The 14,081-nt window shown below is 41.6% G+C and overlaps 1 protein-coding gene across 4 annotated transcripts in view; it reads left to right on the forward strand.

The window, feature by feature from the left end:
- The window catches only part of LOC111144112 (Fanconi anemia complementation group D2), a 60,299-nt gene that overhangs the window by 41,176 nt on the left and 5,042 nt on the right, over positions 1 to 14,081 (forward strand). For all 4 annotated transcript variants that reach the window (XM_022498248.1, XM_022498252.1, XM_022498251.1 and 1 more), the window contains 10 exons: positions 662 to 790; positions 1,153 to 1,271; positions 4,861 to 4,971; positions 6,103 to 6,233; positions 7,493 to 7,586; positions 8,866 to 8,988; positions 9,778 to 9,871; positions 10,536 to 10,607; positions 11,852 to 11,890; positions 13,365 to 13,439. In XM_022498248.1, coding sequence (XP_022353956.1) covers positions 662 to 790; positions 1,153 to 1,271; positions 4,861 to 4,971; positions 6,103 to 6,233; positions 7,493 to 7,586; positions 8,866 to 8,988; positions 9,778 to 9,871; positions 10,536 to 10,607; positions 11,852 to 11,890; positions 13,365 to 13,439 — 987 coding nt within the window. The remainder of the gene's footprint in view (positions 1 to 661; positions 791 to 1,152; positions 1,272 to 4,860; positions 4,972 to 6,102; positions 6,234 to 7,492; positions 7,587 to 8,865; positions 8,989 to 9,777; positions 9,872 to 10,535; positions 10,608 to 11,851; positions 11,891 to 13,364; positions 13,440 to 14,081) is intronic.

A 14,081-nucleotide genomic window follows, 5' to 3' on the forward strand; every position in this document is an offset into this window, starting at 1 on the left:
ATGTTGGATCACAATGATGGTGCCAGCCTCATTTCCAGAGCCCATTCACCTTGCTTTAGAAAGAAACTCTGAAACAGAAATCAAAACCATCTCAAACAGGATATATATTTCCAAGTTTCCTGAGCATTTCTGAATCCTGTTCTTTACTGGGATTTTGCATTTAAAACCCTCCCAAACTAAGCCTGTACCCAAGCCTCAGTAAAGTAGTAGTTGGCTATCTAGAGAAGGCCAGAATCTCATATGTGTATAAATGTACAAATGTGCATATAGCATCTGTTGAAGCAGTGGGATGATGCTGACAACAGAACACGAAAGTTTTAGTGTAAACATTTAAACATTAATATATCTAGTTATTTGATTTTTTTTGTATTCACTACTTGCTCGATGTTTTTATCAGCCTAAATGATTTCTATTTTTGTGTGAGCTTTATTTAATTAGTAATTATGGGTCTGTACTTCTCAATCAAATACTTTATACTCTATAAAAGGCAACCTCTTGGTAATTTGAAGATGAGCAAGATCCCTCTCTCAGAATAGAGTTTTAGGCAAGCAACCAATTTCTTCTGTCCACTTCTGCCTCGTGACCCAGGTCTGACAAATCTCCTTAACAAACTCTAAGCTATCCAGCACTTTCTTCCCCAGTAATTCTGAATTTATTATAGAGTAAAGGAAACCGGAATATCGGATTCTCACATCTCCATCAAAGATCTGCTCAAGAAGTTGCTCGTAATATTGTTCAACTGCTGGCTCCAATGTGTAACCATCTAGAGAACATTCACAACTATTTTCAGGTCAGCAGCCTATCTTAACATTATAGAAATTTAGAAATTACTGGGATGCCTAGGTGGCTCAGTTGGTTGAGTGTCTGACTCTTGGTTTCAGCTCAGGTCATAATCTCATGGGTCCTGGGATTGGCCTGCATAGAGTTCTGCACTTGGTAGGGAATATGCTTGAAGATTCTCTCCCTCTGCCTTCCCCCAACTCATATGCGTACATGTGCTCTCTCTCAAATGGGTAAATAAATCTTTTAAAAAAAGGAAAAATTTAGAAATTACTAAGTGAATAAGAGATTTCATTTTTGGCTGAGAAATATTGAAGGAAAAATTAGGGCAATTGCCAAAACAACGGTCCTAAAAACATTTTTCCTTTTCAGTGCTTAACTGCTGAGAACCAAGGTGTAGTTGACGGCCCAAAAATGAAAGTTCAGGAGTACCACGTAATGTCTTCGTGCTATCAGAGGCTACTGCAGATTTTTCATGGGCTTTTTGCTTGGTGAGTATTTTGGAGGATGTGGTAGGTAGAAATAATCAAGTACGCACTTGCTTTTATCTGATAGGCCCCAAGGCACTGAGGTAGAGAAAAGAAAGAAAAAGCTCACAATGTCTTACGTAAACATGTGCTTGTTCTTTTTGGGGTGTTTTTTTTGGGGTATTCCTGCATCATTTCATTTGATCTTGTACCCTCTGTGTCTTATATGGCCATGGTTATTAACTCATTTGAAAATTAGGTGACTTGATAATGGTTAACCTGTAACAGACTGGGCCATCTGATTCTTAGCCAGGTTTGCTGTGGCAGCCTTTCTTTCCATAATAACACTGGAGAAAATGTTACTTAAGAAATTGTTACTGGGGCACCTGCCTGGCTTAGTCAGTGGACCTTGAGACTGTTGATCTCAGGGTTGTGAGTTGGAGCCCCACACTGGATATAGAGATTACTTAAAAATAAAATCTTTTTTAAAAATGTCATTAACAACTTGTAGACAAATTCCAGATTATATGTTAAAGAGATGAATACATTTTGAATTAGAGTATTTAGAAATACTTTGTGGAAGCAATGGAATTTCATGGGGTCCTGAAGTATAGATGACCTTTTGGACGGTAAAGGAATGGTTGGGAGGGCATGGCATGGGTGAAAGTAGAAACGAGGGAGTTGTGTCCCTTAAATGCTTTTTTTTCCTCAAGGGTAGGCCCTGGCTCTTCTTTTCTGTACAGGCTTTCTGGGCAGTTTCACCCAAGATTTAATTTGTGCTGAAATTTATCTTCTGGTTAAAGGCATTTATATCCAGCTGCCTACTCAACACTTCGTAGATGTGTCATTGACACCTCAGACACATCATATCCAAAATGTGATATCATCCTTACCACAGCTCCTTCAGCTTTGCCAGGCTACATAAATGGTACCACCAATGTCTGAGCCAGAAACCAGTAGTTGTTCTTTGTCCCTTTCTCTACCCACTACCTTTTCTCTCTCCCCATCGGATCACCAAATCCTGTTAATTTTATTTTTTAAATAACATCTAAATAGCCATCTCTTGCTCTCCTACTGCACTACTTTGAGACTCCCATCATCTCTCACCTGGACGAGCTTAGTTTCACAATTGGTTCTCTGCCTCCAGTTGCTGTCCCTCAGTCCTTTCTTCACATGTAGTCAGTGGTCTTCCCAATGCAAATCCTATCCCAACTTTGGTCCTTGTTGTCCTTGGGTTTTTCTTGTGTTCAGACTCTTTCCCCTAGCTTCTCTAACACCTTTTATTATCTGGCTCCTGCTCTTTCACTTGTCTTATGTTCTGCCCTCCAGCTATACTGAATTAATTTCAGTACCCTGTATTGCTTTCATCTGGAAGATTTTGCACATACTCATTCTTCTACCTGGATCCCCACCCTCCTTGATCACCAGTCTTTTCTAACTCATCTCTGAGATCTGGCTTTAAACTTCGGTTCCTCAGAGGCATCTCCTCTGACCCCGAAGGCAGGTAATAAGCCTCCTTCCTACCTCTCTAATTCCCAGTTTTCTCCTAATACTCTGGTATCCTCTTACAATAAGCCTTTACCATATTTTATTGTAATTATTTACTCATCTATCTTCCTTGCTGGACCACAAGCTCCATGGGAGCTGAAACCAATCATTATTCTATCCCCAGGACTTAAAAACAGTGCCTGACAAAAGATTTGATCAGATGCCTCATCAAGGAGATATATGGATGGCATGCAAAGATGTTCAGTAGTGTTAGTTATTAAGGAATTCCAAGTTAAAATTACAACATGGCTAAATTATGAAGACTTACCTTACCATATTGGTGAGAACATGGAACACCTGGAACTGTCACGTGCTGCTGATGGAAATGTAAAATGGTACACCTACTTTTGAAACAGTTTAGCAGTTCCTTAAAAAGTGAGACATACACCTAACATACAACACAGCCATTCTACTCCTAGGTATTTACTCAAGAGAAATGAAAGCATATGTCTATACAAAGTCTTGTGCACAAATGTTAATAACAGCTTTATTTGTAATAGCCCCAAACTAGAAACAAATGTCCATCAACTAGTAAATGCATAAACAAATTTTCATATGGTGGAATACTACACACAACAACGTGGATGAAGAAAAGAATTATACTGAATAGAAAGCAAGACCATAAGAGTATGTAGCATTTGATTCCATTTATATAGAATCCTAGGAAAAAGCATATAATCTATTACTGACGACGAAAACAGATCAGTGATTGCCTCTCACTGAGTAGGAGGAGTGAAGGATGGATTTCAAAAGAATATAAGGAAATTCCTGGGGGTAATAGGTATGTTCATTATTTTCTTTGCAGTGATGATTTCATGGGTTTATATATGTAACCTGATCAAACTGATCAACTTTTCAATATGTGCAGTTCATTGTATGTCAATTCTATCTCAATAAAGCTGTTCCCCGGGGTGCCTGGGTGGCTTGGTGGGTTGGGGCCTCTGCCTTCAGCTTGGGTCATGATCTCAGGGTCCTGGGATCAAGCCCTGAGTCGGGCTCTCTGCTCAGCGGGGAGCCTGCTTCCCCATCTCTCTCTGCCTGCCTCTCTGCCTACTTGTGATCTCTCTCTCTGTCAAATAAATAAATAAAATCTTTATTTTTTTTTTAATATTTTATTTATTTATTAGACAGAGATCACAAGCAGGCAGAGAGAGAAGGAAGCAGGCTCCCCGTTGAGCAGAGAGCCCGACTCGGGGCTTGATCCCAGGACCCCAGGATCATGACCTGAGCCGGAGGCAGAGGCCCCAACCCACTGAGCCACCCAGGTGCCCCTAAATAAAATCTTTAAAAAAATAAATAAAGCTGTTCCCCCACCCCACCCCCCAAAATCCTGACCTATCATAGACCCTCAGAATACATTTGTTGAAAGGCAGAAGGACTACCACTGGTGACGTGGAAATATTTCTACAGGAGTAGAAAATCTAGGGGCTCAAAGAGTTTGAATGTTGTACAGAAAAGCAATTCTGGAGTTTTATAATCAGAGGCAGGGTTTAATGAAATCAGTGTTTTAGGAAAATTCTTTTGGCAGCAGTGTGCTAGATAGATTGGAAGGGGATGCAGAAAGACCAGTCAAAAGGTGTCTCAGTGATCCATACATGTGTGATGATGCTAAGGGCCTGGGTTAGAGAGACTGCCTGAGCTTGGGAAGGAAGGGACAGTGGGAAAGAGATCTGAAGATAGAGTCGCCAAGACTTAGGGAAGAAGGAGTAAGTTTTTTATTGAGCACCTTCTGCAGAATCAGTACTGATTTAACAATTGATGATTTCTGGTTTTTCTGGGGAGGAAGGCAGAGATGTCTCTAAAATGTAGCAAATGAAGGAGAGTTTTTATTCCCTGAAAATAAACCTAGGGAGGACTGTTAGGCCCTTAAGGAAAGACTGTTTCAGGTGCCGTTCACCTTGCAGTGTGTGACTGAGTTGGTTACCTGGGTACTTCCAGTGCTGTAGTTCTCCTTTTGCCTCCATTGACTTATTGATGTTATAGCCTGGAGGCAGGGATCCTCACATGCTGTCTAAGCAATCTTTCTAAAACTAAGCTCAACCATTTTACCTTGACTTTCCCTTAGGAGTGGATTTTTTCAGCCTGAAAATCATAATTTACTGTACTCAGCTCTTGAGGTCCTTACAAACCGATTGAAGCAAGGAGAACCTGACCAGTCCTTGGAGGAATTGCTCAGGTAGGTCAGACTACATATTCCAGAGTGTTGTCCCAAAAAACTGAAACAAGATTAGCAAGATTTCTTGGAAATCACTTGGGTGTCTCTCAGTAGTAGTGAGGGAAATTGATGTTTTCAGCTCCTTTTCCTCAATCATATGAGCTTTTTCATCTATGTATTCCAGTAAATCCTGGGACATTAGAAACTGTTGAATAAATCCTACTAAATCTTTGGCAATCTGCCTCCTGTAAAGTTGGCCTTTTCGGGTAATGATGTCAAAAACACTAGTGACCTGTAGTTGACTCCTGATTATCTGGAAACCTATTGTCTCTGAATAGAATCAGGTAATTAGGTAGCAGTAGTTACCACTGATTTCCTCCCTGTCTTAAAAGAAGAGGAGCCTAGGCTGAGGCCAAGGCAGTGGAAGAGGGAGGTGAGAAGGAAATCTAAGAGGCATGGCTTCCAGCCTCCTGCCCCAGCTTCAACCAGAGTAATTTCGTCTTTCTTTCTCCTTCTTTACACTATCTCTGGGTCTGCAGTTAGTGCTTATCATCCCGGCGTATAGGGCAAGACCTTACTTCATTTTAGATAAAGTGCTTTTAAAATTATTTGACCTCCTTCCCACAGTCAATCAGGGGAGTACACTCTAGTTTTATTTTAGCTACAGTTCTGGATTAGTTTTGACTCCCTATCTCCCATTATTTCAGTGCATTGAAAGCTGACTATATATGGTACACTTATTAAAAGCTTTGCTTTCTCTGTCTTATAGTTTCCTTTCACTTGTCCCTATAAACCTAGAATTTAAACTTTATTCTCATTGTGTTGCCTTAGGCTTTAAGAGCAAATAATTTGTCCAGGGTTGCTCATGTAAGCATGGTGTAAACTCTTCTTTGGGTATCTTGGTATACATGACCCCTTTAGGCCAGCATTCCAGACCCTGGGCTCTCTTCTGCCCTGGCTTTCGTCATACAAGGCTACAGTGTGCTATCATGGTCTTGATAGAAGGTGGCCACAGAAACACCTGAAAATGAGGAGAATTCTGGTTAGACCAATAAATACACAAGTGAACTTAGACAACTCATGTATTTAGACATATCTGTAATACTTGTCATATCTTTTTTTTTTTTCTCTTCTTTCTTGTCTCCTTTACAGACAGAGCTTCAATTACTTGCAGAATTTCTCTCACAGCATTCCGAGTTTCCAGTGTGCTATTTATCTCATCAGACTTCTGATGGTCATTTTGGAGAAATCTACAGCTCCTGCTCAGAACAAAGGAAAAATTGGTGATGGGCCCAGATCCTCTTTTTTATTTTTTCTTCATGAATAGGATTAATAACTAAGTCAAGCTTATAAACTTAGGGCTTCCTAGGACCTTGTATATTTTATATGTAAAACCCCCCATAACTGTGGATGTGCCCTTTTGCCATATCAAGAAGGACATTTTCCCAAGAAGGAGCTATGACTGATCTCTGCTGGTACTGCTTAGTCTGAGTTTGGTTAGTTCAGTTGTCTAGCTAATTTTCTGTTTGGCTTCTGTTAATTCATGTCCTTTTTCATAAATTATCTGAGACATTTGACAAAAAGAGACACAAACTGCTAGGTTAATAAAATGGGAGAAAGGAGAAATCAAGATTTGATTAAGTATAAAGAAAGGCTGGGCCCAGTTTCTGATCTTTTTTCTTTTCTTAAAGGATTTTATTTATTTGAGAGAGACACAGAGATGGGGGATAGAGTGTGAACTAGGAGGAGAAGGAGAGCCCAATGCAGGGCTCAATCCCAGGACCCTGGGATCATGACCTGAGCTGAAGGCAGATGCTTAACTGACTGAGCCACCTATTCAGATCTTTTTCTTTAACTACTTTTTGTTATAGCTCTTTGAATGCAACTGACTAATTATATGTCCTAATTGACAGCACACACAGAAAGCAAGAAGAAAATGCAAAACAAACCTTTTATTATTTCCTGTTGATTAAAAGGGGAGGGTTTGGGGCGCCTGGGTGGCTCAGTGGGTTAAGCCGCTGCCTTCGGCTCAGGTCAATGATCCCAGGTCCTGGGTTCAAGCCCCACATCGGGCTTTCTGCTCAGCAGGGTGCCTGCTTCCTCCTCTCTCTCTGCCTGCCTCTCTGCCTACTTGTGATTTCTCTCTGTCAAATAAATAAATAAAATCTTTAAAAAAAAAAAATAAATAAAAATTAAAAAAAATAAAATAAAAGGGGAGGGTTTGGTATGACTCTTTAAGATGAGCATGGCTTATTGATCTGCCCAAGAGGAACAAGATTGGTTTTCCTAATGCCCAGCAGTGTGTGTCTATTCAGTTCATGTTTGTGTGTTTGTTAGGGCAGGGTGAGATTGTAGGATGCATTGTGTCCTAGACAAACAGGTTTATTTCTGGTAGAGGGACCAGTGGAGCAATTGTCAGACTAGGAACTTCAGAGTAAATATAAAAAAAATCCTTTTGCTCATTAATCATCCCCCAAGAACCTGAAAAACAAGAGTATAGTCAATTTTCCATGCATGAGGTATTTGTCTTATTTCTCAACAGCTTCATTGGCCAGACAGTTCCTCTGTCGGGTGTGGCCAAGTGGGGAGAAAGAGAAGAATAGCCTCCCTACTGAACAGCTCCATACTTTGCTCAGGTAAGAGGCTCGGTTTCTTTCCATGAACCAAATAGACCATTTTGCCACTGTTGGGATCTCTCACATGGTCAAAGACTGAGAAATTGCCATGGTTAAGGGGAACTTGGAAACGAAGAAGTAGGTTTGAAATAAACAAAAATTGTATCATGCTATACACCTGAAACTAATATAATGTGGCATGTTAATTATACTTGAATAGAAAAATGGAATAAATTAATAAATTAACAGAATTTGGAATATGTGGATCATAAGACCTTCTGGTTCCATTTTATTTTATTTTATTTTTTTAAATTTTACTTATTTGACAGAGAGACAACACAAGAAGGGGGAACAACAGAGGGAGAGGGGGAAGCAGACTTCCCACTGAGCAGGGAGCCCGATGTGGGGCTCGATCCCAGGACCCCAGGATTATGACTGGAGCCGAAGGCAGACGCTTGACCAACTGAGCCACCCAGGCGCCCCACTGGTTCTATTTTATACTGTCAGTTAGTTCCTGACTAGCTGGAGGAAGTGGAGGAGTCTGCTGTTGTGTTTTGCTGGAGGAAGTGGAGGAGTCTGCTGTTGTGTTTTGCCTTGTTAGAGTTAGGTAATTATTTGTTACCTACTATATATCCAAGACTCATCCATCACTTCCAAAGTGTCAAACTATATATCCAATTGAAACATCATTTCCTTTACCTCCTGATAATTACCTGGAATCTTCATTTTATTAAAAATAAATTACAGTAGGGGCACCTGGGTGGCTCAGTTAGTCAAGCATCTGCCTTAGGCTCAGATCATGATCCCAGGGTCCTAGGGTCAAGCCCCTCATGGGGCTCCCTGCTCAGCTGGCAGTCTCCTTCTCCTCTCCCTCTGCCCCTTCCCCTGCTCATGCTCTCTCTCTCTCTTTCTCTCTTAAATATATAAAATCTTTTTAAAAAATTTTTAAAATAAATGCTAGTAGTTTTTTTAAAGCTAAAACGACTGGCTAAGGCAACTGGGTGGCTCGGGTGGTTAAGGGACCAACTCGTGATTTTGGCTCAGGTCGTGATCTCAGGGTAATGAGACTGAGTCCCGTGTCAGGCTCCATGCTCAGTGCAGAGTCTGCTTGGGATTCTCTTCTCTCTCTCCTGCTGCTCCCCCTGCTTGCATGGGCACACCTATACATGCGCTCTCTAAATAAATAAAATCTTTAAAATAATAAATAGATAAAGCAAAGTACTTGGTAATATGTCAAGAAAGAATTCTTCATTTAGGAATTCTGTAACATGTATTTATATTCCTGTGGCTCTCAATGCAGCATTTACCTGGAGCATACAAACAGTGTTCTGAAGGCCATAGAGGAGATTGCTGGAGTTGGTGTCCCAGAACTGATCAATTCTCCTAAAGATGCATCTTCTTCCACATTCCCTACCCTGAACAGGTAAGGGAGTTCTCTCCTCCAGTTTTTCCCCTAATTAGAATAGAATCACATTGTCCAATATATGTCGTTTCCAAATAACTACCTCACCCTTCATCGAATTCTGATACAGATGGTAGAAACAGTCATTCATTCAACACATAGAATGTCTTCTGTGCATTCTTTTCAAGGGGCTCTCAGCCAGCCCATGTGAAAGGACCTTAGTGAGGCTTGAATTTTCAGTAGAGTCTTAAAAGACAAAGATTTAGTCACCAAACATTTCATGTTAGTATTTTCATCCTTTCGAAGTGAGACTCTCTAATATCGTTAACCATCTTGGGATAAAGTGATGGTTGTATCTGGTCACACACATCTCAGTGGGTTTTGTCTCATACAAAGTAGGTAAAGCACCTTCAACATTCCCCATGTTATTAAACCCTTTCAGCGATTCTGTGAGGTGGGTGTTATTATCTCTGTTGTACTGATGAGGAAAATGAGCATTAGAGGGGAACTTACTCAGACTTACACAGACAGTAAGTATGGAATTAGGAACTTGAACTTGGATCTTCTTACTGCCACCTCACAGCTCTCCCATGCCACTACATGGTCTCCCTTCATAAAGTTAATTCCATTGTTTGACAGGTCATTTTCTTGGGCTCCTTAATGAATCCTTTCCACTCCCCCACCCTTTAACAGTGGACCCTAGTGAAAGGAAATTCTGAGAGGCGGAGAAGGAAATGACTTTTAGTTTCTTGACTTTCTTGGAAGTTCTTTCTAACCAGTCATCGTTGTATAAACATGTATGTCTTCTAGGCACACCTTTGTCATTTTCTTCCGTGTGATGATGGCTGAACTAGAAAAGACAGTAAAGGGTCTTCAGGCTGGTACCGCAGCAGACTCACAACAGGTAGGTCAGATACTCCCACCACAAGAGGTAGACCTAGTTACTAGGAAGCCGCTGCATCTTTTATTTCTTGGGTCAGAGTTTCTTCTAAGCTACTTCCTTTGAGTTAGAGAGATTCAGAATTCTTTTTCAAAGAGTTCCTGGTTTAATTTCTTTTTGTTCCAGTTTGAGGGAGGATTGGGCTCTATATTTCCTGGCTACTGCCCAGGGGAAGGCTCAGACTGCTCCATAAGCCCCAACTCTGGAAAAAATGTCTTTGGTCGCAGCCTCCCATGCCCAGCAGTTTGCTGCTTGTGAGCTGGCATGAGGGGAGCAGGCTTATTTAAGATGCTGTGCTACTGCCTGCTAACCAGGACTGAGCTAGACTGCTGAGAGCATAGGGATCAGAGAAGCCACAGGGATCCAATCACCAGCAGGTATGTTGCAGAGGCTTTTTCCTACTTGTCAGTTACTGACAAGGAGTCCTCTTTAGAAACTCTCTATAAGGCACCCTGTGCAGGCCTTAGAACCATCTTGTGGGTTACACTAGTAACATCTCATTGAGAGAATAATTGGCTTAAATTAATCTTTGAAAAGCTATGTAATCTAGGACCCATATATTAGTGGAAATACAGTAAGAGAAGTACTTGGCTGGTTCAGAAGTACCTGTATATTTGGTTGCCCCCAGATTCATGAGGAGAAGCTCCTCTACTGGAATATGGCTGTTCGAGACTTCAGTATCCTCATCAACCTAATAAAGGTGAGTGAGTGTGTAGGCTCCTTGACCCACCTCGCCAGCTAAATACAGAAACCGAGAAGGGTCCTGGCTTCCAAAATGGACTCTCCCTGCTCGTTTCCCCTCCCTTCCTTGGGGGACCTGTTCTCACTTGTCTTCTTTCCTTGACCCTCTGCCCATCCTGGATAACCCCTTCTATCCCTAGGTGGTGTCTTTTTCCTTCTCTTCCTTTCTCCATCCGTGTCTGTGCCACAATACTATTTAATGGCTCTCACCTTATCTTGGGTCCTCTGTGACCCAAGTACATTCCCATTCTTTCTTCCAACTCTGAATGCCTTCTTTATCCCTCAAACACACACTGTACTCTAACCCACTCCATGATTTTGCTAGGCTATTCTCCCAGCTCAGAATATCATTCTCTTTCCTTTCCACTTCTCATCCATCTTCCTTAAGGCTTCACATCAAGGTTTGGACTTCTATAATGCCATCTTCTTCTTCTTTTTTTTTTTTTTAAGGTTTTGTTTATTTATTTATTTGAGAGAGTAAGAATGAGAGAGAGAGAGAGCATGAGAGGGGAGAAGGTCACAGCAGTAGACTCCTCGCTAAGCTGGGAGCCCTATGCAGGACTTGATCCCAGGACCCCAGGATCATGACCTGAGCCAAAGGCAGTCACTTAACCAGCTGAGCCACCCAGGCGCCCTATAATGCCATCTTCTTAATATCCTGTTAGAATCAATTTCTTACTCTTCTTTGCTTCCCTAATTCCTTTTTTTTTTTTTTTCAGCATAACAGTATTCCTTGTTTTTGCACCACACCCAGTGCTCCATGCAATCCGTGCCCTCTCCAGTACCCACCACCTGGTTCCCCCAACCTCCTACCCCCTGCTGCTTCAAACCCCTCAGATTGTTTTTCAGAGTCCATAGTCTCTCATGGTTCACCTCCCCTTCCAATTTCCCCCAACTCCCTTCTCTCTAACTCCCCTTGTCCTCCATGCTCTTTGTTATGCTCCACAAATAAGTGAAACCATATGATAATTGACTCTCTCTGCTTGACTTATTTCATTCAGCATAATCTCTAATTCCTTTTTTTGAACCTCAGTGATAGTGATTACTTTATTCTGTTTCATAATTAATTTAATTGTTGACATGCCTTCTTCATTTTAGAATTCTCTATGATACCAAAAGCTGTACTGTGCACAATGGGGAAGAGGCTGGGGGTGCTGAAAGGAGCAGACCTCAGCTTTGGTTTCTTATCTTTTGTGTCTCCAGGTATTTGATAGCCGTCCTGTTCTACATGTATGTTTGAAGGTGAGAGGTTGACCTGGTCCTCTTTAGTATCTATTTTTCTGTGGATCTTTCTAGAAATGGCCTCAGCTGAAAGGGGTTGCTTAATACTTTGCCCTACAAGCCAGAGTTTTCAGAATCTGTGTTAACGGGTGGTCATTTAAAAAAGATAGTGGATATGTTTTTTTCCCACACTAGTGGGATAACTAGTGTGGGAAAACTTTTCCTCTGAGTTTGAAAACTTTTGGTCTGAGTCTGAGAACTATGGGGAGTAGCTTCGGGACAGCTCACTCATTGCCATCCCTTCCCAGGCAAGAGGGAGGAAGGAGTGGTAGGTGATTCCTCTTTTTATTATTTTACTTTATTTTATTTATTTCTATTTTTTTAAATGTATATATATATATTTTTTAAATGTGTATATATATATATATTTTTTTTTTTAAAGATTTATTTATTGGACAGAGAGAGATCACAAGTAGGAAGAGAGTCAGGCAGGGGCAGGGGAAGTAGGCTCCCCGCCGAGCAGAGACCCCCCCAATGCGGGGCTTGATCCCAGGACCCCAAGATCATGACCTGAGCTAAAGGCAGAGGCTTAACCCACTGAGCCACCCAGGCACCCCTATTTTATTTATTTTTAAAGATTTATTTATTTGAGAGCGAGAAAGAGCACGCACACACGCAGGGCGGAAGGGCAGAGGGAAAGGGAGAGAGTTTTAATTAGACCCCATTCTGAGTGTGGGACCTGATGCAGGGTTCGAGCTCATGACCCTGAGATCATGACCTGAGCTGAAATCAAGAGTTGGATGCTTAACTGACTGTGCCACCCGGGCACCCCTGATTCCTCTTTTTAAAGCCCATGGCTGGCCTCATGAATGTGGAAGCTGGTATCCTGATAATCTCCCAACTTCTCTCCCAAAGAGAGAGTCCAGATTAGGCCTAGATTTGATGTTGGGTTAGGAGCTAGGATATGTTGTGAGGAGAATGTGTCTTTCCATCTCCTTGTGGTTCCTTCAAGTAGATGGCTCCCCATTCTTGTTATCCCTGGCTCCTCTCTTCTTTACTCCACCCTGGAGCCAGTACAGAAGATGAGTGAGTAGGGGCAGTGATTTATCTGATTGGTAAATTTGGCAGTTGGTTATATGCTTCCTCAGCTCTACACAGTTTTTCCTTTGGGAAGTAAGTGGTTCTCAGACAGCTGGTGTACCTGTTTTCTATGCCCCTTTCTTACATTGAGCAAGGCCCCTGCCCATTGGCTGTGTCTAGGGTAGAAAAGTCTGCCTAACTCTGAGGCTTAGTTAACAGGCCCATTTAGTTTTTGCATTAAGCTTATGTTCTCCAAATTAACCTTTTGCACTCTTCCCAGTTTATTTCTTATATATATATATAAATAAGAAAATAAAACTCCTGGGCTGGGTGATGCTCTGCTTCCTGAGGTGGGGGCCCTTCATGTGAAAGACCTCAGTAGAGGTCATCACCAGTTGTCTCTCCTCTTCTTCAGTACGGGCGCCTCTTTGTGGAAGCATTTCTGAAGCAGTGTATGCCGCTCCTCGACTTCAGTTTTAGAAAACACCGGGTAAGAACTGAGAGCATAGAAGAAAGATGTGCTCTGTACAGTTACTTAGAAGATCTGTCCACAGTGGCTCATAGGCTGGGAGTGTGGGCAGTTCCCTTGCCCAGGTTCTGGGCCACAGTTCTACTCTGGCTCCTTTGGTCCACTTCAGCTATCACCAGAGATGCCCATAGTGGACTGAATATTCCAAAGTAGGCTGAACTTCAGATCCACTCTGATTAAACCCACCCTTCTACTTCTATATGGGATCTGAGGGTTGTCGCTCCTTTTAGCTGGATTTTGTTGTCTTGTTAAACTCCCAGGACCTCACATATCAGCATGTCATTTGCTTATTCCTTTGCACTTATCTAGTCTACCCTCAGGAATAACAACAACAATAATAGTAATCTCATTTGTGTCATAAACTCTTTGCTATTTTAATGGGTAGTCTTTTTTAACATGCAGAATTTTTTTTTTAAAGATTTTACTTTAAAAAAAAAGAAAAAAGATTTTACTTTTTTTTAAAGATTTTATTTATTTGACAGATCACAAGTAGGCAAGAGAGGCAGGCAGAGAGAGGGGGGGGAGGCAGGCTCCCTGCTGAGCAGAAAGCCCGATGCGGGGCTTGATCCCAGGACCCTGAGATTATGACCTGAGCTGAAGGCA

This window comes from Enhydra lutris, unplaced genomic scaffold (assembly GCF_002288905.1).
Source record: "Enhydra lutris kenyoni isolate GAN:26980312 unplaced genomic scaffold, ASM228890v2 scaffoldscaffold10, whole genome shotgun sequence".
NCBI classification, from domain to species: Eukaryota; Metazoa; Chordata; class Mammalia; order Carnivora; family Mustelidae; genus Enhydra; species Enhydra lutris.